The sequence below is a fragment of the Narcine bancroftii genome, chromosome 4, assembly GCF_036971445.1.
Source record: "Narcine bancroftii isolate sNarBan1 chromosome 4, sNarBan1.hap1, whole genome shotgun sequence".
In the NCBI taxonomy this organism is placed as follows: Eukaryota; Metazoa; Chordata; class Chondrichthyes; order Torpediniformes; family Narcinidae; genus Narcine; species Narcine bancroftii.
Genome location: NC_091472.1, coordinates 29,406,572 through 29,432,213, shown reverse-complemented (window position 1 = coordinate 29,432,213; position 25,642 = coordinate 29,406,572). Strand labels below are relative to the sequence as shown.

General features: G+C 40.7%; 1 protein-coding gene across 1 annotated transcript in view; it reads right to left on the bottom strand.

The window, feature by feature from the left end:
* The window catches only part of LOC138762358 (formin-2-like), a 439,633-nt gene that overhangs the window by 348,934 nt on the left and 65,057 nt on the right, over positions 1–25,642 (bottom strand). The window contains exon 3 of the mRNA XM_069936126.1: positions 12,704–12,848. Coding sequence (XP_069792227.1) covers positions 12,704–12,848 — 145 coding nt within the window. The remainder of the gene's footprint in view (positions 1–12,703; positions 12,849–25,642) is intronic.

Here is a 25,642-nt window from a genome sequence, read left to right as displayed (position 1 = left end):
CCCTACACTGTCGTATCCAGAAGTGGTAGTATGGTAACAGTCAAGTCTCCGGCTGGAGTCCTGTACAAAAGAAATGTGTCAGGTGTAAAAAGGTACCAGTCCAGAGAGACATCGAGCGAGGTGGTTGAAAGTCCAATACGAGATGCTCAACCTGAGAGACCAGATGATGTTCCCGAGGCGGTTACCAGCATTCCTGATGAAGTGACTAGAGTGCCAGAAGCACCCGAGGCTGTAGCGAGCAGTGTTTCCGACGCTGAGAGTGAACAACCGAGTAGCGACGATAGTATCGCAGGAAGGCCGAAAAGAGACAGGAAAGCACCTAAACGATACGAAGACTTTGTGCCGTATTTCTAATTGTGCCCGCATTATCACAAAAGGGAAAGTTTGTGACGGTTGGAATGATAAAAGAACATTGGGACAGTGATTTGATCATATATCATAAAGTGCGTGTATGAGTGCTGTATGAAGTACATTTTGTTTAGTTGAGTTATTGTATTGCAGTTAGTTACGACATGTTCATGTTACATTGTGTGTAGAAGGAGTTTGAACTTGTTTGTTTGTTTGTTAGACATTGTTTGTTGGTTCCGAGGGATATTGTTAAGGTGACAGTGTTTACATTTCAACATTAAGGTGTAAAGTTTATTTCTGGTAAAAGGAGGGATGTCATGATAATGAATATGCATGAGATGTATTCACCTGACCGGAAGTTACATGGGATGAGAGAGAGAGAAGAGCGCGAAATGGAGGAACAATGAAAGCTGGAGAATAAAGACACGGAGATGTTTAACTGGTAAAACCTGCGTTATTAGTGTTATTAACTTCACATTTCGGGCCACAAATGTGACAGGCGACACGCTGACATCACTTCCAGAAGCCGGCGCATAGGTCACCAAAAATGGACATTCCCCATAGTGCATCACGACGAATTCAATTAATAAAGTCAGTTTTTGCTTCACCCTCGCCCTGCGTGGACGTCTCTTCATTTTGTAGCGTTGTCGCAGCAATTACTACAACCTGATATTTTTCTAATATTGTTTCTAATTTTATTTGCTGATGATGTCCTGTTATATGTTCTTCCTGATCAACTTTGAAGCCCTTAATATCCAGATCTCTCCTTATAATCTCCACCAGTGGTTCAATCACTAGGATAAAAGGGGACAGAGACAGAGGGACCTTGACCTACTCAAGGGAAAAACTGCTGACATCTGATTGTTGGCAATAATTCTTTCTTGTGGTTTATGATAAAGAGTTCTAATTCTGTTTAAAATTTTCTACCTATACCAAATGTTTCCATTGTTTTAAATAAAAAGACCACTCTAATTGATCAATTTTTTTCTCCATCTAAAGAGATGGTTATGATTGGATTCCACTTTCTTTTTGCCATGCATATTCTCTCTCCCTCTCTCTCTCTCTCTCTCTCTCTATGTATGTATATATATGGCGAGCTCTCCACTGGCCACCGAGACAGAGGTGCACCAAAGAAGAGATACAAGGACTGCTTAAAGAAATCTCCTGGTGCCTGCAACATTGACCATCGCCAGTGGGCTGATATCGCCTCCAACCGTGCATCTTGGTGCCTCACAGTTCGGCAGGTTGCAACCTCCTTTGAAGAAGACCGCAGAGCCCACCTCACTGACAAAAGACAAAGGAGGAAAAACCCAACCCCAACCAACCAATTTTCCCTTGCAACCGCTGCAACCGTGTCTGCCTGTCCCGCATCGGACTTGTCAGTCACCAACGAGCCTGCAGCAGTCATGGACATACCCCTCCATAAATCTTTGTCCGCGAAGCCAAGCCAAAGAAAGAAAAATAGTCTATTTAGACTATTTAAAGAAGGTCTTCCTTTGACAAATCCCACCTGATCAATATGTATTAATTTTGGAAAATATTGTCTATTGGTTAATCCCTTTGCCATTATTTTATTATCTGCATTTAAGAGTTAAATGGATGTATATGAGGAAGTTTTTAAAATGGGTTTATCTTTCTTCGATAGAGCTATAATTATAGCAGTTGAAAAAGATTCCGGGAGGGTCTGGGTCTCCCCTGCCCGGTCCAATACATCCATCATAAGAAGTATCAATAAGTCTTTAAATTGTTTGTAGAACTCAGGAGGAAACCCATTTCCCCCACCCACCCCTGGCCCTGAAGATTTGTTAGCTTGTAATGTACCCAAGGCTTTCTCTTGTGAAGTAGGCATCCAATTCAATTTGTTCTCCATCTTCTAATTATGGAAGTTCAACATTTGCTAACAATTCTTCCATTTCATTTTCCCATCCTAATAGTTCTGATTTACATAGTTTCCTATGAGCATTATTTCTTTTTGATTGTGTTCTGTTTTTATTGTTAGAAGATTCCTCTGCCAAGACTGTGCCCCTAATTCATAATATTTTTGTTTAGTTTTTAATGTATATTTTTTCCACTCTATACATTTGTAATGTGTTATATTTCAATATTTTTATTCTCTAACAGTACATTTTTCTTGTGACCCTGTTCTCTGGTATTCTTTTTCCAATTTTGCTATATCTTTCTCTAGTCCATCTAGTTCTATAACACTTTGAAGATTTTTTTGTATAAGAAATAATTCGACCCAAATTAAAAAGCTATCATCAGTAGATGAAAGATTGGTTTCACAAAATAGTTCTGCTTCTTAACAAACTCACAAAAGGTCCTTTCTTTTCAACAGTGGGGCATTGAGATGCCACCTATACACATTTTCTTGTTCTTCCATTATTGCAATAGTTTTAAGTTATGGTGAATGATCAGAAGACTCACCAGATATTCCGTTTTACCACTCTATTTTTAAACTCGGCAGACATTTAAGAACAAATCAATCTGTATATGCAAGCATTAGGCATAAATATCTAATAGTCTTCTTCCTTTCTCTTGAGCCTTGTAGAGATCCTCTATAAATTGATTATATAGAAGATTGGTTAATTTCTTGTGTGTTTGATTGTGCAGCTCAGAACAATCCTTGAAGATTTTACTTTTTATTTAAAAGATGATATTACTATATTATTGTCTTTCAAAATAATTTCTTTATGGGGTGGGGGTTTAGAAATATCATGTAGTGTATTTTTGAATTTTATTGTTGTAATAACTGCATGAAAATTTAAATAAAATTTTCAAAAAAGCAAATCAATCCTTGTATGTGAATCATGTACCCTCGAGTCTCATGCACCCTCAAGCTGTCACCATACATCAATCAGATTTAAACCTTCCATAATTATAATTTCATTTCTGCAGCTTTTGCCCTTGTCATTTTCTGACTGATTTATCCAGTACTGGATCTGGACAGAAATTAAAGTCTCTTCCATTCAATATATTTGGTCTTCCCTCTTTTTTTTTTAAATCTTTCATAAAGGTTTCATCATACTCAGGATAATATGAACTATTTTGTAACCACATAAGTGGGGTGTACGTACATGTATAGGAGTGGTTGTTAATGGTTTCCTGAGATGGAGGAAGACATCAGTAAGTAAAGTCTCTTCTATTATTTGAAACTTGCAGCTCTAAGTTATTTAAGAAGCCCCCCCCCAAGTAACTCCAGAGACAATTCTATATAAATTTTACAATGTGTTATTATAAATCTTCCAACTTGGTTAGTCAGTGTCTCTATTATTACTGGTATATTTCTATTAATTACAATTGCTTCTCCTCTTGCTTTTGAGCCAAATGAAGATGATAGTACTTGGGCCCAATCATCCTCTTTTTAATTTAGCATTTCCGATTTGGTAAGATGCATTTCTTGTAGAAAGACTATATCTGCTTTGAATTTTTTTATTTTGTATCTTTTTTTTTTAAGGTGTTACAAGACCCTCCTCCTCTTCACCATCCCATTTATCATATTAACATTAAGACTAATAAATTTTAACATTCTATCCATATTGATTTTTCAAACAAATATTGTTTAATACAAAACTTTTTGGTAGTTTAAATAATGCAGTGATCTTTCCCCTTTTTAAAAAAAAATTCACAATGTCCTTGCCCTGTCAGAGACACAAACATGAAACCCTGAACCTCTCAAGCAAGATGCTCTCCCTTTTGCACCATCTTGTATAGACCCTGCTCTCCGGGCACCATTCTTATCCTTAGAACAGAGTCTCCACCTTGCTACTGCTTTTCCCAAGTTTTCTTTCTTTTCTGAGCTATCCATGAACATTTCAATAATGTTAACTTTTCAACAATACAATCGTTTTTTTAAAAATATACAACTTTTACTTAGTCCCATTGTAAACATCCTTCACAGTCTTCATCTTTGGCAGCCTTCACCTTTTCATAAACCTTGCAAGAAGTCTTCCACTTAGTTCTTAGTCATAAAACCACTGATTACTTTTTGCTATTTCAACCTTCAGAGTCACAGGGTACATCATTGAATATTTCAAGTTTTTGGAACACAATTGTCTTTTTACATCAAACTCCTTCCTTTGCTTAATCAAAGTAGGACTAAAACCTTGAGGAAAAAAAAACCAGAACTTTTTCATGGTCAATCTTGGGCAAGCAATTTTGCTTAAGAGTATTCATGTGCTGATCCCAGAATTGTCTGTTCTCGCTAGCTCAAGTCTTACCAGGACCAATTATCGTCACTGATCGCTGGCTCTTTTGCGTCTGAGGGTCTGGTGAGCCCTTTCAATATACAATTTTTCTCTGAATTTGTCTTCTCATAACACTCGTGGGATCCATGATTCAAAGACGTTCACCAGATCCTTCCTTCTTTCAATCCAAACATTCAGATGTTATTTTGCCTGTTAAAATACTCCATGTGGTCAATCTTGTCCAGAGAACCTTGCCTGTCCAATTCCCATTGCTTTGCATCTTTCTCCAATGCTTTAACCTTATCTTGTGTTTTTACCAAGTCTCTTTCAGCTTGGCTCATTCATTCCATTAAATCTTGAACAATTTCTTTAAGTCATCCTTAAAGTCACGTCTCTCATGGCATTTTCAATGCCAGCAAATCAGTTGCTCAAGTTTTCCATCTTCTCCAGGATAATATCTAGTTCTTGTCCCGACTCCCCAGCTCTGCCTGTCCAAAGGCTATTCTTGCTTCGCTCCCTTTCAGGCTTTTGTTCCATTTTCCTGGCTGCATAGAAACTTCATTTTTTTTGTTCTCTGCTGCCTTCGTTTCGAAGTGGTTTTATCCTTTTTGTTTGAAGTAAAAAAATTCTTAGTTTTTAAGATTTAACTATATTTAATACTCTTCAAGGAGTGCTCATTCAAAACATATCTGTCTAGGTCATTTGCGTGGCATGCACCCACCCCCCACCCCCCACCCTCCCCCCATGGCAACAATCCTTATAACTTTCAAAATTTAACTGGAGGGAAATAGTAGATAGCTGGTTAATGGTTCGCATCGAGGCGGTGGCCTGAATGACGACCTGCTTATCTATTTCCACGTGACAAAGGCCATGTAGCCATTGGCGCTAGCTGGCTCTTGGAACAAATTTATTTCAGAGGTACCGCAATGAAGTGGGAACTTCAGCCAAACAGGAAAACACAGCCCATCCAGCATCTACTTTGTGCTGATCCCATTTTATTTTTATAACATCCCAGAGAACCACTCTACATTCTACTTGCCAGGGACAATTTACTCTCACTAATCAACCTGCCAACACACACCTTTGGGATGAGGGAGGAAATTGGAAGCCTCCAGAGCAAATCTATCAAGGGAAGAATATGCAAATTCCAGATAGACAGCACTGCAGATCAGGATCAAACCCAAATCACTAGGGCAGAGACAGCAATTCTATTGCTGTGCACTGTACATTCTAATGCTTACAGGTTTGCTAGAACTTCAATCAATTCATGCAATCTGGACATGCGAGAGAGTAGAAAAATTTTGGGATGATCTCAATCAGATATTAAATAAAATAACAGAAAACAATATACCAAAGAATCCAGAGATCTTTCTCCTAAGTAACATAAAAAATAAAGAATTTGGAATTGACTTGGAAGATGCACAAAAAAGATTTGTTAAGATAGCCCTAGCCGTAGCAAAAAAATGTATTATGTCAACCTGGAAATTGGAAGATAATTTGAAAATACAACAATGGTATATAGAAATGAATAAATGTATTCCATTAGAAAAAATAACATATAGTTTAAGAAATAATATTGAAATATTCGAACAAGTATGGGAGCCTTACATTAAATACAATAGCGAAAACCTACCGGGAACAAACATTACCTAAGTTGATGGAAGGAGAAGAAAAGAAAAGAATGGACTCAGTAGAATTTCTGGTGTATTTTTGTTGAATGACAACATTGTCTAACTGAATTAATGCAACCTAGATTGTATACCTAAAATGGATGAGAGGTGGGGGGTGGGGGGGTGGCTTGGGAGGAGGGAGGGGGGAGGGAGAAAAAGTCACTGTAAATGTGTGGAAAAGAAAAAGTGTATATCATGGCTATTGTGATTTATGGTGTGAAAAATAAAAAATTTAAAAAAAAAAAAAAAATCAGATTACTATTCTAGTCTTGCATACAGTTGGAGGAGACAATCATTTATAAAGTCAATCCTTTGAGCTGAGACTCACTGAGATGGTCATATCTCCTTATATTGCTAATTGTTTAGCCAATCAATTGGTGCACGTCACATGACAAAGGTTTGCAATTTGACTCTGCAATTTGATGATTATTCAATTAAGCTGCCTCTCATCAAAAGTTGACAATGCCCACTGCATTTACACTGAAAAGCATCAGTTTTATCATAGACTTCTCATGAAGCAGGACCACCAAATATGTACTGAAATAATTTGTAAATTGACATTCATTACCTACCTTCTATTTTCTCTACAGGCATGAATGCATAAGTGAACAAGAAAAGCCAGTTACTTCAGAGACAGTAGCTTTGAAAAATAAAAGAAAATCCTGCAATTCAAACAAAGCTGAATGGTTTAACTTTTAACAAGAACAATCGAGGAGTTCATAATTTAGAAAAAATCAGATATGCTCTAATCAATAATCATTTAGGATCAAGAACTTGTAGTACGGTCAGCATAGGGGCGGCATGGTTTGCAATGGGTCGCCACAGTTAGCGCCACTCGGTTACAGAGACAGCGACCTGGCTCGAATCTGGTGCTGTAAGGAGTTTGTACATTCTCACCATGTCTGAGTGGGTTTCCTCAAAGGGTTATAGGTTAATTGGGTGGCACTGGCTCATGGTCCAAAAGGGCCTGTAACAAAGTGGGAAGAGAACCTTGTTACCTCTCCTCCTCCTCTACTTGTCCCTTTTGTGGTGGGATTGTAACACTATTGGAAGTGAAAACTATCACACCAACCACTTCAATATTTAGGATGGTACATCATCCTAAATTTTTGGGGCCATTTTGTTTAGTCCCTGAATCACTGCTGATTTAACTTCAAGTATTAGCTATTGATAGTACAATGCATCTAATATGATAGGGAACTCAAAAATCATCTGTTCCCTTCTATCCAATCTGGGTCAGGTGCAGATACAGTACAAGTCCAATTATCTGAAATCAAATTCTCTGAAATCCTCAGTTATCTGAATTTTTAAAACATTTTGATAAATGAGGATTTCTGAAATCCTTATTTAGCAAAATTTTTTCAGAGCCAAACTGACTGGGGACGTCAGGCCCCTGGTGCCAGCAGGAGCGGGACCCTCAGGCTCCTGGCACCAGCAGGGCCTCAGTGGGGAAGTGTTGGTGATCAGCGGTGGGGGGGGGAAGCATTTTTGTGAGGTAAATTTTATTTTAATGTTTAAAAAGCCTTACATTATTGTTTGTTGTGTAAACACCATTACAAGTGATTTGCTGTTGCTATTGGGTTGTTTTGTTTTTTAAATGACCGGTTCTCCAAAAGAAATTATCCAGTTCAGGGAGGATAATGAGAACAGTCTTGAGGCAAAGAAAAAAGGCTTTTTCACACAATCTGGAGGTGGAACAGCAGCAGGTAATAAATAGTGGCCATAGTATCAATTGTAGAGAGGGCAAGAGGCAGAAAGTTAAAGGTGGAAGATCTGAGATGCATTTATTTCAACGCAAGGAGTGTGGTAAACAAGGTGGATGAACTGATGGTGTGGATTGACACGTGGCGTTATGATGTGATAGCAATTTGTGAGATATGGTTGAAGGAAGGTTGTGACTGGCAGTTAAATATTCTGGGATTTCGCTGCTTTAGACATGACAGACTGGAGGGGTATGAGGGGGAGGTGTGACATTGATTGTCAGGGATGTTATTACAGCGATGCTGAGGCAAGATAGACTGGAGGACTCAGTGCAAGGCTCTGTGGGTTGAACTAAAAATAAGAAAGGTGAGACTACAAATATAGGGGTTGTGATAGTACAGATTCTATCACCAATGTGTACAAATGGTAGTGTAGGATGACTGATTGGCTGAGAGTGTAGCCACACCTACTGGCAGGTCTTAAAGGATTGCTCCTAGCCAGACCAGGTCATTCTGGACTGGTCGACCTACTTGTGATATGCTCCAGTCTTTTAGTTAATAAAAGCCCTGGTTTGGATCAACAAGTCTTTGGTTCTTTTGACACACATTACAAGGGTATATTATAGGCCGCTGAAAGAGGATAGGGAACTGGAAGGGCAAATGTTCAGGAAAATAGCTGAGATGTATAGTAGAAATAGGGTTGTGATAGTTGGGGATTTCAATTTTCCGATCATTGATTGGGAACCACAATCAGTGAGAGGGCAAGATGGCTTAGACTTTGTATAATGTGTTCAGGATTGCTTTTTACAGCAGTATGTTGACGTGCCTACCAGAGGGAGGCAGTGTTAGATCTATTGTGCGTTGGTGAGAACTTTGGATCCAGTGATCATGGGTCCATTAGCTTTAACTTAAATATGGAAAGGGATAGGTCAGGTCCAAGGTTGAAGGTCTTCGAGTGGGGATTTGAAGAAATGAGAAGAGATTTGCAGAAAATTATATGGGCTGATCTTTTATCTGGAAAGGATGTAGAGGAGATTTGGAGGGTATTTATAGAAGAGATATTGAGAGTACAGGATCTTTACGTGCCAGTCAGGTCAAAAGGCAATGCCAAAATTTCAAGGGAACCATGGTTTTCTGGAAAAATTAGGAAGTTGGTTCGGGAGAAGAGGAGGGCATATGTTAATTTTAAGAAGCAAAAAAATTGATAAAATATATGATTATTTCATAAGATTGCAGAAAAAACCTTAAGGACATTAGAAAGGCAAAAAGGTACGAGGTTTCAATAACTGATAAGGTAAAAGAGAATCCTAAGGGTTTTTAACAGATATGTGAATCGTAAAAGGAGGGTTAAGGATAGAATAGGATCGCTGGAAAATGGGAGCGGTGAACTGTGTGAGGAACCGTATCAGATGGGAGAGATATTAAACGATCTTTTTCTCATCTGTGTTCACAAAGAAAAAACACATTGGACTATGTGAGATAAGTGAGGCAAATGGCTTAGTTATGGAAAAGATAGGGATTAGTAAAGAGAGGGTCTTGGATGTCTCCTGGTCCTGATGGGATTTTCCCCAGTACATTAAGGGAGGTCAGGGAGCAAATAGGAGGCACTGTCAGTGATTTTTCAACGATTACTGGATGAGTGTGGTGCCGCGAGATTGGAGGGTTGCTAATGTAGTTCCATTGTTTAAAAAAGGCACGAGGTGTCGGCCAAGTAATTATAGGCCTGCAAGTTTGACTTCGGTGGTAGCGAAAGTTATGGAGGATATTCTTAGAGATGGTGTGTATAAATATCTTATAGGCAGGGATTGATCAGAAGCACCTAGCATGGGTTTGTGAAGGGGATGTTTGACGAACCTTGTTGAGTTTTTCGAAGAAGTGACAAGAAAGCTGGATGAAGGTAGGACAATTGATGTAGTCTATCTAGATTTTATCAAAGCTTTTGATAAGGTTCCACATAAAAGGTTAGTAAGGAAGGTTCAGTCACTAGGGATAAATAGAGAAATAATAAGATGGGTTCAGAGGGGGCTGGAGGAGAGACAGCAGAGGGTCATGGTGGACAACTGTGTCAGGATGGAGGCCTGTGATGAGCGGCATGCCTCAAGGATCTCTGTTGGGTCCCCTGTTGTTCACAATTTATATTAATGATTTGGATGATGGGGGGTGGTTAACTGGGTAAGTAAATGCACAGGCAACATGAAAATAGAGGGAGTGGTGGATAGCGAGGAAGATTTTCAGGGATTACAGAGGGATTTGACTTGTCTGGAAAATTGGGCTGAAAGATGGCAAATGGAATTTAATGTCGAGAAGTGTGAGGTGCTTCATTTCAGAAAATGTAATCAAAATAGGACATATATAGTAAAGGGGAGGACATTGGGGAATGCACAAGAACAAAGATCTTGAGTTATGGTGCAGCGTTCCTTGAATGTCGATTTCCACGTCGACAGGGTTGTTAAGGCGGTATGTCATAAATCATAGCATAGAGGATAGGAGTTGGGAAGTGATGCTGCGACTTTTAAGGTGTTGGTGAGGCCAGATTTGGAGTACTGTGTTCAGTTCTGGTCTCCAAATTATAGGAAGGATATAGATGAGGTGGAGAGGGTGCAGAGAAGATTTACCAGGATGTTGCCTGGCTTAAAATACCTAGAGTACAGAGAAAAATTGAAGACGTTAGGACTTTATTCATTGGAACATAGACAGGTGACAGGGGATTTGATAGAGATGCTTAAAATTATGAAGGGAATAGATAGACTAGACACAAGTAGGCTCTTCCCCCTGAGAGCAGGGGAGGTTGAAACAAGAGGACACAAGTTGAGGGTAAGGGAGCAAAATTTTAGGGGAAACATTAGAGGATGCTTCTTCACTCAGAGAGTGGTGGCTGAATGGAATAATCTCCCGGAGGAAATAGTTGAGGCAGAGTCAATTCTTTCATTTAAGAGGAGACTGGATATATACATGGGTAGGAGGGGGTTGGAGGGTTATGGGCGGAGAATAGGTGGGGATCTAAAGGGGTTGTTTGAGTGAACCGGCATGGACTTGAAGAGCCATGCCGTAAATTGTTATATGGTTTTATATATATCTGGAAATGGGCCCAATCATTTTGGACTTGTACTGTATAACATGACAGAAGCTATTTTACCTTCGATTTGTCACCTGTATTTAAACAAGTTACAATTTAAATGTCAAATAATACATCAACCTTTCTCACATGTTGCTTCAGTCATTTAATTTGGAGTAGCAAAACAAATGCACTACTGCAATAATTACACAAGTTAGCAGAAAAAACTTTTTTTTTAAAACATACTGGTCTGCATCAGACCCTCAATGCAGAACTGAGGCTGTTTTGTCATACCAAAACTCTATCGTGAAATAAACTCTTGATGTGGTAGCAAGAACATCAACTTTCTTGCCACTATTTTCATTTTTTTTTATTCTTTAACACAAATGACATGTCAATGACGTTGCATCATCCACCAAGGCAAGAACAAACATTTCCAATCAAAGATTCTTTACCTTCACTCTGAAATGAAATACTTATTTGTCCACATGTTTAGCCTTCATGTTAGTGCACAACACAGCCCTATTTCAGAGGCCAATCAAAACAAGGAGTGAATAGGAGTGAACAATAGATGCAGTGCCTGGCAGGGACAACCAAAGTCAATGAGTACCAAAATGCAACAGCTATTTGTGGCCATGGCACAGGAACCATCAAATCAGGAAGTTTTCCATCTCTCTCTCCCCATCTCCCAATATAGAAGGAACTTGAAGGAGCACAAGGACTGCAGTTGCTGGGATCTTGAGCCACTCGGACTTGTCAGCCACAAACGAGCCTGCAGCTGACGTGGACATTTACCCCCTCCATAAATCTTCGTCCGCGAAGCCAAGCCAAAGAAGAAAAAGTGAGACTGGTCAGGCAGCATTCTTGGAGAGAAACAGGCAGGCAAGTTGGGACATTTACGACTGTGTGAACGCGGAAAAAAAAAATCACAAAGATGGGAAGAGCAAGGGGGTCAAGTCATCCCTACTCACTTCTCCACCACTCCCACCTTATTTGGTTAAGCATCCAATTACCTATTGGTTCATTTAAACCCCATCACTTTTTACATTTGCCATCTCCCATTCCCACATTTGGACACAATCCAAAACCTTGACAGCCCATTTCTCCCCAAGATGCTGCCTGCGGAGTCCCTCCAACTTTTTTGTTTGCTCAGCATATTGGCCTTAATTGTGTAGAAGATTTGAATACAAGAGTAAAAATATATTTCTGCAGGTATGCTTGCTCAGAATATATATCTGGAGGATTGCATATAGTTTTGTCTCTTTCCTCCATAGACAATAAATTTGAGAGAAGGACCGAAGTGTGCACTCACTAGATGAATGGTGGTTTTGTCAGGTAGAGAAAGGCTTGAATCTTTAGAGATCTCATTGAGCCCAATAATTCTACAAATTTCCATGGGATGCTTCCCTTAGCCAACGTCAGAAGGGGTGTGCCCTTTTAAGACAAAGGAAACGTATCTTCATAAAGGCTGGTGAATCCTCTGTGGAGACAGCTCTTTCAAATGATCTCACTATTAGATTTCAAGAGATATGGGTGTAATGCAGGAAAATATCACCTTAGATCAGCCATGATCTTGATGTAGGACGTGGCTCACCAACAGGGCCAAATCATTCACTTCTCACAAGTGTTCAAATGCATATGCCCAGAGACCACTCATTGAAGGGTGGAGCAGGATCAGCTGGCCAGACGGCTTGTACCTACCGCTTAAATTTCTTAAAACAAAACTACTTTGCACCATTTGCTCACCTGATTCTACATACTTCTGATGTTCTTCAGCCCAGGGTTTTGCAGGTGGCCATACTGCCTGAATTCTCCCAGGGGCTCTACCTTCCACATGGTCACGTGACTGAGTCGGTTGGCTTACAGCTGCCCACGTATACAGCTTGTCCTGCTGCATTTAGAAAGAAAAGCGTTAGCTCTCAAGAGTTCATTGATGCAAGCAGCACCCTTCAAGTAGTTATCAGGTGGACAGTACTCAAGTATTTATAATTATTTCCAAAAGATAGCAGCAATGAGAGGGCTTTATTCATTGGAATTACTTTTGTTTCAGGCAGCATTCACATTCAAATCATCCCGACATGCTGACATCCACCATGAGACAAAACGTTAAAATTTAGCTGTTATGTGATCTAATCCTTATGTAACAAAAACAAGGGACCAGCACATTGCTATGCGCAAGAATGCCTGGAATTTACTTGCTACATCTAATTTACAAGTACCATCAAGCTTAAAATTTGCTCCATCTGCAAGGCAGTGGAATACGTAATATTTTTGGTTCAGTATTCTTCCACTATGGTTTACCTGCCCAAGAATGCCAGCTGTGAAGGTGGTTAGCTTTTCTTCCTTGCTTTGCAGATCACTGGCCTGGATGGTCTTCACCTCAGCGAGTTTATGATGGATGTTTTTCTTTAAAATCAACAGAGCGAGCTCAGTATCTGCCTGCTTTACTTCAGTCCACATCTCCCTCCATCTCAAATCCTTCTTCACAATGAGCAAATTTAAGAGAACAATGGGCACTTTGTCAACAGAGCCAGTGAATGGAAAGGTACCAAGAAACCAATTGTTATTGTCAATGTCCAGAAGTTCATTCCTTGTGGCAATTTCCTCCCAATTCAATAGAATCTGATCGCATTGTCTGAATAATGTTGAAGTGAAAACACCACCAGCACCACTTCTACTCTTTGGCAGCTGGCCCATTGGTTCTTCATCATTCATACCAAACACCCCATATTCTTTATCACAACTGCCCATGTACACATCATCCATGCAATCACAGAATTCCTCCCGATTGTTGTTCAGTTCCACCTTTTCTCTGTTGTAGCACGGAGCGGAAGCAGCTTGTTTCACATCTCCTCCAATCTCCTGGTGAAACGAAGCACACCAAGTAGCCTTCTCCTCCCACCCAGCCAAGTGAGAGATTGAAGCAGCACTGCCTGCCACCACCAATGCATTGCTCAGGGTCGTGGCCAGGCTACTGCTACCCAACTCACAGGAAGGCCATTCAGTTGGACCCAACATTTTAAACCTACACCTGCTGCACTGATCACACAAAAACATCCACTATTTTTACTTCTGCACTTGGGAGCTTCAACAGGCCTTTCATCTTTTGTCATCCACGATCAAATATTCTGCCGTCTCACGTTTCCACAGTTCGAATGGTAGTAGTAGAAGAACAGTCCAGTGGCAATAGAAGCATCAGCCTTTGAAGCTTTAAATTATTCCTTAAGCCTTCTTCTACTTCACACTCCAGAAGATCTTCCTCACATCTTGCTGTATCATGGAGCCTCCAGCGACTGCAGGGCCCAGAGATGTGCAGCAGACAGACCAAAGAGATCAATTTCCAATGTAATGGATCTAGCATCAGAGCGCAAAAGAACAAGGCTGCACTAAATCGTTAAAACCACTAGGTTGCATCAAAGTGCCAAGCCTCTCCTGCAACAAATGCTCTAATCATGTACTAAAACCAGCATCATCACTCATTGCAGACCTATCCACGTACAATCTAGTCATCAATCCCTGACACAGCCACAATAATAAAAGGGTTCTGCCGAAGATGAATGGTCACTGGTCAAACCAGACAGCAGGCTAGCTTGACAAAGCAATTTGCATTTGTTTGCAAAAGATTCCGTGTCTCAGTCTCAGCAGTGGAGAAACAGGATTCTTATTAAACTCACACTGTAACCTAACCAAGACTTGCCACACATAGGACCAGCTCTGCATCCCATCAGTTAACACCAACTGTCCCAACATAAACATCGAGGGAACTGCATGTGCATGTTGCTCCTTCTTCCTGGCAGTAAGTCCCTTGAAAACAATCATTTTGTTTTAAATGCAAATTGGAGAATAAACATTTTCTTATTGCAGTGAGCAAAAGTGGTCTTAATGTACTTATTTTTAAAAGTAACCCTCAATACCAGGGCACTTTCTCTGCTGCATAGAGGCTCATGTGGGGAGACGGGATGCAACTTTACTCAAATGCAACCAAAATAGTCAAGGAAAACTTGGAAATGTTTCATAGATCATGTAGTATCTGCAGGAAGAGAGTATGTTGACATCTCAGATCAAAGACCTTTCTAACAATGAGAAAGTTGGGAATTAGACATCTTAAATTTTTCCAAAGAAAAATATCTGACAGAGTGGGGACCGAGAGAGATTAAGCAACTTTTGTGATGGTGCTGGTGGTGACCAAGGAAAGATAAAGACTTATACATCACAGATAACCTTTTTGGAGTTATTAAGACAGAAAAGAACAATTGCTGTTCTGGTCACCCAGCTACAAGAAAGATGTGATTATGTGAGAAACAGTGCAGAAAATGTTACTGGGACTGGCAAGTTTGAATTATAAAGTGAGACTGGACAGATAGGGTCTTTTCTCCCTCCAACCTCTGAGGGATTACTAAGAGATCTATAAAAACGAAAGGTATAGTTAAGGTCAGTCTTCGATCCATAGAATATTACAGCAGTGTTACGAGTCTAGAGGCCCCCAAAACCCAGCAGCAATAGAAATTCACCAAGACAAATGGTTAAACAAAAGTTGCTTTTCATTTTCTTTAAACATAAAAATGGGATCAAACTTCAACTTATTATTAACTTAACCCCCTTCTAATTCTAAGAGCACATGTATGCAATGTGTACGTTCAGGAAAGTGCTCTAATAGTTCAATCATTCACTTATCACTTCTCCAAGTTCACTAGTATCAGGCAATTCTTATACTGTGCACAGAATTTAACATTTATGAATTTTCACCAAGCTCTAGTGAAAAGGTAAATGGTTACCACTCAGGAAGGTTCTAGTTGGTTTCAGAGAGATTTGTTGCTCGTTGGACACACACAAACTGATTTCCCACAGTCAATACTTCAGTGTCTTGCCAAAGAAACTTGCCCCATCATGGGTTTTCAAAATGATAACCTCTTCTTCCAGGTCACCACAGAGTTCCTCTTGTTTCCCTTATTTCAGGAGTAACACTCTAGCCAGCCATTTCCTCTTCTAAGGATCACAAGGGTTTTTCACCAGACTGAACTCAGAACTCACCGTCTTCAAAATGGGGTTTTCCACAAGCTTCCAAAAACCACTTCAGGTCAGTTTCTTGATCTCTCTCAGAAAACCTGTTTTGGCCTTTTTTCTCTCTCTGCTTGCAAAACCATAGCAAACTGCAAGCAGACAGATTGCCAACACCGGAATTAGGTTCTGCCTGGCCATCTGTTGCTTTCAAACAATAGTCTATTTACTCCACAGCTCCAGTCCAATTAACACCTACTTGTGAAGCCATTTTCAGGTGGACAGAATACTATTCTACCCCAATGCAGCTGTCAGGTGGCCACCTGAAAGTGGAGAACCCAGCCAGGAGAAGCACTTACCTAACCCTCCTCCTGTAGGTATATTCTACGGCTCGGAGAATCCCCTGTTGCACCTGAAAGCAGCAGTGGGACTACGGCCACAGTCCACAGGACCCAGCATTCGCTTGGACGCGGCTCTCCTTCAGGTGACAGAAAGGCTTCTCCGCAGCCACCTGAACGTCCCAGCTGCACTCCCCGAAACGCGTCTGCGGGTGCATTATCTGTGTCCGAGCACCTGAATGTGACTAGAGTTTCTGTAATGTCATTGTGGACTTGAAGTCTCCTTTTCAGCAAAGCTCTTGCATTTTAAACGAGATGTCTTTTGTGAAGTGTCCTACACACTAACCCCACCCCACCATGGTCTCTTAAAAACATATTTATATATAACAAAATATAATACAACCCGTAACAGAAGCAGGTTCCTTCAGCCCTTCTAGTCTGTGTTAAATCACTTTTTTGCCTCGTCACACTGATCTGCATTCAGTCCATAGCCCTTCATACCTCCTCAGCCACACACCTGACCAAATTATTCTTAAATGTTAAAATTGTGCTTCACAATCCCATGTTTTGTCTTTGCCTCCCTTATTGCTAGAAGGGGAATATTACTGAGATGGAAAGATGGTGTCCCTCCCACTCAATGGTTGTGCAATACAATGACTTAGAAAAAATAGATGCTCCACTACTAAAATAAATCTTCTTATGGGGTTCTTAAATATTTTCAAAATTTGTAAGGTTTAGTTTACCTTTTTTAAAACCCCATTGATCATTTTTCCTTTTATTATTAGGTAATGGACTGTTTATGTTTAGCCAATAGCTTCTGAATGGAGGGGGTTGAAATTAGCATAGTTTTTTCTTATCACCATTTTTATTATATGCAATTCATTAATACTTTATCATGCACCTATGTAATATTTATTGACAAAATTAATTAAAATATTGAAAAAAGGCAAAAAAGTTAAAATTGAGCCCGCATTCATCACCTCAGCTGGCAACTCCTTCCACACTCCCACCACTCGTGTGAAGAAGTTCCCCCTCATGTTCCACCTTATCCTTTCCCCTTTCATTCTTAACCCATGTCCTCTGGTTTGTATCTCACCTAACCTCAGTGGAAAAAGCCTAGCTACATTTACTCGGTCTATAATCCTCATAATTTTAAAGACCTCTATCAAAACTCCCCTCATTTTTCTATGCTCCAGGGAATAAAGTCATAACCTGTTTCACCTTTCCCTGTAACACAGTTCCTGAAGTCCAGGCATCATCCTTGTAAATCTTTTCTGCACTCTTCAAATCTTCTTGATATCTTTCCTATAGTTAAGTGACCAAAACTGCACACAATACTCCAAATTCAAGGTAAATGGTAGGGCACTGAGGAGTGTGGTAGAAGACAGGGATCTGGGAATAGATACATAATTCCCTGAAAGTGGTGTCACAGGTTGATAGGGTTGTAAAGAGAGCTCTCGGCTCATTGGACTTCATAAATCAAAGTATTGAGTATAGATGTTAGGATGTTATGGAAAAGTTGTCTAAGACATTGGTGAGGCCAAATTTGGAAAATTGTGCGTCGTTTTGGTCACCCAACTACAGGAAAGATGTCAAGATAAAGTGCAGAGAAGCTTTTCTAGTATGTAACCCAGACTTCCGGAACAGAGTTACAGGGAAAGGTTAAACTGGTTAGGGCAGTTTCCTGGAGCATTGAAGAATGAGGGGAGATTTGATAGAGGCATTTAAAATTATGAGGGGGATAGAAAGAGTAAATGTAGATAGGATTTTTGCCACTGAGGGTAGGTGAGATACAAACCAGAGAACATGGGTTAAGAGTGAAAGGGGAAAAGCTTAGGGAGAACTTCTTCACACAGTTTTGGGAATTTGGAATGAGCTGCCAGCTGAGGTGGCTCAATTTTAACATTTAAGAATTTGCAATTTGCACAGGTACATGGATGTGAGAGGTATGGAGGGCTGTTGACTGAGTGCAGGTCAGTGGGACTAGGCAAATAAATGGTTCAACACAGACTAGAATGACCAAAATGGCCTGTTTTTGTGCTGTAGTGTTCTATGGTTCTTGTACCATCATTTTACTTTCCAGTACCTGCAGGTGTTCAATTGATCAGCATGACAAACTTAAAACAGATTTTAATACAACTAAGATAAAATTTTAGAGTTTATCTCAATCTCAGATTGATTCGCAAAAGTTCATACTTCAAAAGCTGCACAAATGTTTAATCCTCAAAGTGAATGTTTTGCTCTGAGTGCAAATTCTTCACAGCCAACAGTTGTTCATCTTAATCACATTTATCTGATAAACATTCCATCTACTTAATTTCCATTACCTTCCAGTCTTTCTCCCACCACAAAAGGCCCATCGAGTCTATGCCAATACTTAGATCAATTCTAATAGTTCCATTCAGTTTTCCAATAACTTCTTGTTTCATACATACGCAGTGTGATTAAGCTGGAAAGCTTGCAGAAAACATTAACAAGGTTATTGCTAGGACTTATAAGACACTAGACAGAATGATTGGTCAATTTTCCCCTTGAGTGAAGGAGTCCGAGGCTAACCTGATCAGAGGTTTATAATATCATGAGGTGCAAAGACAAGGTGGGGAGTCAAAACTAGGACAGCATTTGTCAAGATTTAAAGGGGATCCAAGTGGTAAGACTCACCCACCCCCCCCACCCCCGCCCCCAAAGAGGATTATAAATATGTGGAACAAACTGTCAGAGGAGATTAAGAGTAAAATTATGTATACAAAACATTTGGACAGGGGCATGAATACAATAGATTAAGAGTTGTATGGGCCAATTGAAGTAAATGGAACTATCTTGCACCTTGGGCAAGTTGGGCCAAAGGGCTCATTTCTGTGCTGCATGAATACACAGCTTGTCACAACCGTGCACCCACCCCCCCCCCCCACCGCCGCAAAACACCTCAATAGTGGCAACATGACCTACCAATCAGCACAAGTTTGCATTGTTGAAGAAAACAAGACCACAAGGATCAGGGAAGGGAAGAAGAGTCAATGAAATGTTTAATACTGTGCATCAGTCGCGAACCCACTGTTGCTGCACAGATGCTAATGTGGTTGCTCAAAGATGCTGAGTTTTGGAGTTGAATCATGATTTTGGTTTAAACTGCAAGGCAATTATCCACATCACTTAGCTGCCTGTCACACGAGATTCCTTTCCAGCTAACAGTGCAAGTGTGGATCAAAGGAGGAGGCTGTAGGTACTGGGGAAGTACACAATGCACAAAAGAGCTGGAGGAACTCAGCAGGCCAGGCATAATCTACAGTAAGCAATGGACAGTTGACGTTTCAGGACCGAACCCTTCATCAGGAATATCAAGAACCAGGCCAATGACCAAATAAGGTAGCTTGTAGGGGGCAGGTAGTAGGGGAAGGCCATCCCATTTGAGAACTCCTGTTCTGGCAACAGAAATACAAGGAGCAAAAATAGAAACTTAAAACCAGCAATTGTAGAAAGAAAAATAGATGTTTTGGGTTTAAGACCGTTCATTGGAAAGAAAGATAATTAAATCAAGTGGAATTATTACTAACTCAAAACCAGGCTATAAACTGGTGTCAAGTGTAAATATGTCACTTTTTTTTCCATTAACACAAGGCACCTTATACAATCACAAAACTTGCAGCATTTCAAAATCAACTCAAAAATTTACCTTGCAAGGGGGATCACTTGATTCAACAAAGCCAGGTAGATGCTGGGCCAAGCGTCCAAATAAATTCATTTTAAAGCCGTTAAAACCACCCAACCCCACTTTTAATTTGATCAGACAGCTGCAGTATGGACTGCAGAAGAAGGAACAAGCAATTGGATTCAGCTAATGAGCAAATTCCAACATCTGCAGAGAAAACTATTCTCGGGCTGGCGACCTTGAAACTTACATAATGGCACCGATATAGGAACATCTGAGCAGAGGAGGCTCACTTATTCTTCAAGAGATAAGAAAAGGTAATCAAGCCCTTTCCAGTCAACTTGACTCTAAAACCGCAGAAATTAATCAGTCTATCTCTGGACTGAAAACTATGCTGGATAAGTTGAGCTCCCATGTAGCCAAGGCAGAGGAGCGTATCAGCAAGGTGGAGAACTGGTTGGTAGAGCTGGGCTCCTGTGTTATCAAGTTGAGGAAGAAAAATTACTTTTTAAAATGGAGAAAAATCAACCAACTAGAAAACTATAGCCGACAACAACATACATGTCAACAATCTTTGGAAAGGCTATGAGATAAACAACCCTGTAAACTCTTTTGCTAACTGGATCCAAGCCATCCTAGGACAGGAGCATTTCACTGAGCCCCTGATAATAGAGTGAGCACATCGGGCTCTTGCTCCTTGTCCATCTGCAGACCAAGGCCTGTCCTGATATGCCTGCTCAAATATCAGACCAGGGCAAAATCCTACACATGGCTACACAGTGATCCAGAGAGAAGGGTCCCATCATGTACAAAGATAAGCCTATGCTGTCTTTCCCCCATCCCCCCACCTCTCCACCCAACTGACCTGAGTGCTAGCTTAATGAAACCCAGGAAGGGGTACAACCAAGTTGAGAGAGCTTCAAATTACCTACTCCATCCTGCAACACTGAGGATTACACTCCCCAATGGAGGGAGAAGGTTCTTCAAAACACTGAAGGAAGCTGTGGCATTTTTTTTTGACTGTCCAGGAGAAAGAGTATTCAAAAAAGGTGGATAAAAACCAGAGAGAGAGCCGTAGTTTTTACGAGTTACCATGTCTATATGCTTAAAACTGTTGTCACTTGTTATATTAAAGGCTTTCTACATAATGTGATGACAGCACTCAGAGAACATTGGATAAGCTGGTTTCAGCTCAAGTTATTGATTCCCAAAGTGGGCGCTGCCACCCCACTGTGGGCAGTGGAAAGATCCAAGGAGGTTGTGAGTGAAAAGGGGGAGGTCAGGGGGCAGTCCAAACCTTCAGTCTTTTTATTATTCAATTTGCTGCAAAGTTTAAGAAGCCAGTGCAGTAAATTTCTGGCCAGATGAGGTGGCAGTCGTGAGCAAAATAATTGGTGACGACGTGTTCTCGTGAGCTGGACTCAGTGGCTGCTATGTTGTATTGGCGTCACTATCACCACCCCCCCCCCCCCACCTCAGCACAACCCCGAGCACCTCCACCAACCCCCCCAACTCAGCACCTCCGCCAACCCCCCCCCCCCCCCAAACGCAGTGCTGACACTAAACCCTCCCCCCACAACCCAGTACGGTTGTATTGGGGGTGGGGGTAGGGCACTCAAGAAGTGGCTCCTGGAGGTCAAGGGGGTGGCAGATCAAAAAAGTTTGGGAACCAATGGCTTAAGTACACTAATTTCCATAGTCACTTTTGAAAAAGGTCTTTACAGTATTTGTAATAATTCATTGTTTCATTTAAATTGGATATTTTTCTATGGTAATTCATGTTTTTTCAAACATAGCCCTGGGCTGGATAAGATGTTTACAAATCAGCCAGATATCTCATGCTTAACAAGTGCAAAGTGCACATCCCAGTTTGATAGGGTAGATGGTGGGAAATGTTCAGAAATTGGCACTGGGAGATTTTGTGGGGGAGGGGGGGGGAAAGAGGTTGCACTGGAGTTATTTTTTTCTTACTATTGTCAGTGCTTTATCTTACTACAAGAGACAATTTCACTTGCACAGGGATTCCATAAAGAGGGTATTGAAATTTGTCAGGTTTAATGTGAATGAGCTAAATGGACAAGTTAAAAGGAAGACTCTGGATATACCTGAAAATTCTACAAACTGATATTGCTTTTATACAAGAAACCCATCTTACCACACAGGTGCACAAGAAACTGAGGAGAGAATGGATAGAACATCCATTATCATCATCCTTCAATTCCAAAGGCAGTGGGGTGGCTATCTTGATAAATAAAACACACCTGTAATGATGGGAGAACGTATTCATCCATCAGACTGCTATATATTAGTTAATTGTCATATTTACTCAGAACCCTGGACACTTACATTTATAAGCACTCAAATATGATGAATCCTTCATTTGGGATATTTTTCTCAAGGTATCAGGGGATTGCTGCAAAGTTTAAGAAGCCAGTGCAGTAATTTTCTGGCCAGATGAGGTGGCAGTCGTGAGCAAAATAAATGGTGACAACGTGTTCTCGTGAGCTGGACTCAGTGGCTACTATGTTGTATTGGCATCACTATCACCCCCCCCCCCACCTCAGCACAACCCCGAGCACCTCCACCAACCCCCCCCAACTCAGCACCTCCACCAACCCCCCCCACCCCTCAAACGCAGTGCTGACACTAAATATACTTGGAGGAAGCAACTTTAATTTTTGCTTGGATCCTGTTCTGGATAAGTCAATCTCAACAGTATCTAAAAGAAAAGCAGCCAAAACTACCTTGGCTTTTAAGAAAATCTAAATTTTACAGATGTGTGGAGACAAATGCACCTTCAAACCAGGGACTATTCTTTCTATTCTTGCACCCATAATTCTCATACTAGGGTTGACCATTTTCAATTGTCAACAGTTAATTCATAAAATATTAGAATCTGAATACTTATCTAGAACCCTGTTGGATCATTCATCTTTGACCCTGTCTATCTTGATGGCAGAAAAACCAACTAATTCATATAGATGATGTTTGAACTCCACCCTTCTTCAAAAACCAGATTTTTGTAAGTTTTTTCGGGACTAGATAAACCTATACTGCGAGACAAACTGTGCCACCTCTCCCATTAGTTATATTCTGGGACAAGCTAAAAGTTTATTTAAGGGGTCAAATCATCTCATGTACAAAAGGTATTAAGAAGAAATATGGCAGAAAGAAGAACTGGAAGCAGAAATCTTGGAATTGGAAAAGGAGTTCCAACAGTCTGGTTCCGAGGAATTATATCAACCATTTTTAAACAAAAAACTCAAATACAATTACACATTTATAGAATTGAATAAGCCATTTTAAAAACTAAACAAAGATATTATGAATTGAGAGAGAAGTGTTCTGGAATCGGAGAGAAGAAAGTTCAAGGATAATTATACACATACATATATATTTGCACATGCACACACACACATAACCCTAACCATAATGTATATTGATGAATTTCTATCTACTGTTGAATTGTCGAAACCTGGCCAAGAATATCAAATGAAATGAGATAAGAGATAGCTGGGGCAGTAGCGATGATCTTTTAATCCTTTTTGGCTGCAGGGGAGGTGCTGGAGGATGGGAGAATGGCAATAGGGAGAATCTTGGGAACTACAGACCAGTGAGTCTTATGACAGTGGTGTGTAAACTGAGAAAGAGGATTCTGAAGGATATGATCTGTGAACATTGGAGAAGTACAATCTACTTAAGGATAGTCATAGAACCATAGAAACATAGGAGATAGGAGCAGGAGTAGGTCATTCGACCCTTCGAGCCTGCTCCGCCATTCAACGAGATCATGGCTGATCTTAAAGTTCAATACCCCGTCCCCGCCTTCTCTCCGTAACCTTTAATACCCTTTTACTGAAGAAATAGATCTAATTCCCTCTTAAATAGATTTAATGAACCTGCCTCTACTGCCCTCTGTGGCAATGAATTCCACAGATTCACCACCCTCTGGGTATAGAAATTCCTCCTCATCTCGGTCCTAAATGGTTTGCCTATTATCCTCAAACCATGGCCGTTTGCCTATTATCCTCAAACCATGGCCCCGGGTTCTGGATTTTCCCATCATTGGTAACATCCCATCTGCATCCATTCTGTCCAGTCCTGCCAGAATTTTATATGTCTCTATGAGATCCCCTCTCAATTTTCTAAATTCCGGCGAGTACAATCCCAATTTGCGCAATCTTTCCTCCTAAGTCATTCCTGCCATTCCAGGTATCAGCCTGGTGAATCGCCTCTGCACTCCCTCCATTGCAAAAACATCCTTCCTTAGATCAGGTGACCAAAACTGCACACAATACTCCAGGTGGGGTCTCACCAAGGCCCTGAACAGCTTCAGTAAGGTATCCTTGTTCCTATACTCAAACCCTCTTGATATGAAGGCCAACATACCGTTTGCCTTTTTAACCGCATGGCTTTATGAAGGGAAGGTCATGCCTCACGAGTCTAATTGAGTTCTTTTGAGGAATTAACAAAAAATTGGAGATTAGGGTGGTAGATGTGGTCTACATGGATTTTAGCAAGGCATTTGAACAGCAGGTTACACATTACCACGTCCATCAGCCGCTGGAACATCTGCGCAGTATTCTTCAGGCCAAACTGCATCCTTACGAACTCAAAGAGGCCGAAAGGAGTAAGAGACTTGTGTCAATGGATCAGTGAAAAATTGGCTTATAGGAAAAAAGCAGAGAGTACTAGTGGAAGGAAAGTATTCTGCTTGGAGGTCAGTGACTCGTGGAGTGCTGCAGGGATCTGTTCTGGAACCCTTGCTCTTTGTGACTTTTATAAAATGACCTGGCTGAAGAGGCAGATGGATGAGTCAGTAAGTTTATGGAAGACACAAACGATGAAGGAGTTTTGGATGGAGCTGAGGGTTATCAAACATTACATGATTTAGACAGGATGAAGATTTTGGCAGAAAAGTGGCAGATGGATTTCAATCCGGATAACTGCAAGGTGATACACTTTGGAAGGTCAAGCCAGAAGGCTGAGCACAGGGTTAATAGTGAGTTACTTAAGAATGCAGATGAACATTGAAAAATAACTTTTTTTAAAAAGTGAATGAAGAGAAGGACCTTGGGGTGCAAATCCATACATCCCTCAAGGTCACCGCACAGGTTGATAGTTAAGGAGGCCTATGCTTGGATTCATTAATAGGGGAATTGAATTCGGGAGTAGAGAGGTCACGTTACAACTCTACACATCTTTGGTAAGACCACTCTTGGGAGTATTGAGTTCAGTTCTGGTCACCCCATTATAGGAAGGATGCAGATGCTATGGAGAGGGTGCAGAGGACAGGATTATGAGGCAAGGTTAGCAGAACTGGGACCTTTCACACTGAAGCATAGAAGGATGAGAGGAAACTTTATAGGCATCTCAAGATTATGAGAGGTGGGCAGCCAGCACCTGTTTCCTAGGGTAGGATCAGCAAGCACCAGAGGACATATGTACAAAGTTAAGTGAGGACACACACAGACACAGACACACAGACACAGACACACAGACACAGACACACAGACACAGACACACAGACACAGACACACAGACACAGACACACAGACACAGACACACAGACACAGACACACAGACACAGACACACAGACACAGACACACAGACACAGACACACAGACACAGACACACAGACACAGACACACAGACACAGACACACAGACACAGACACACAGACACAGACACACAGACAC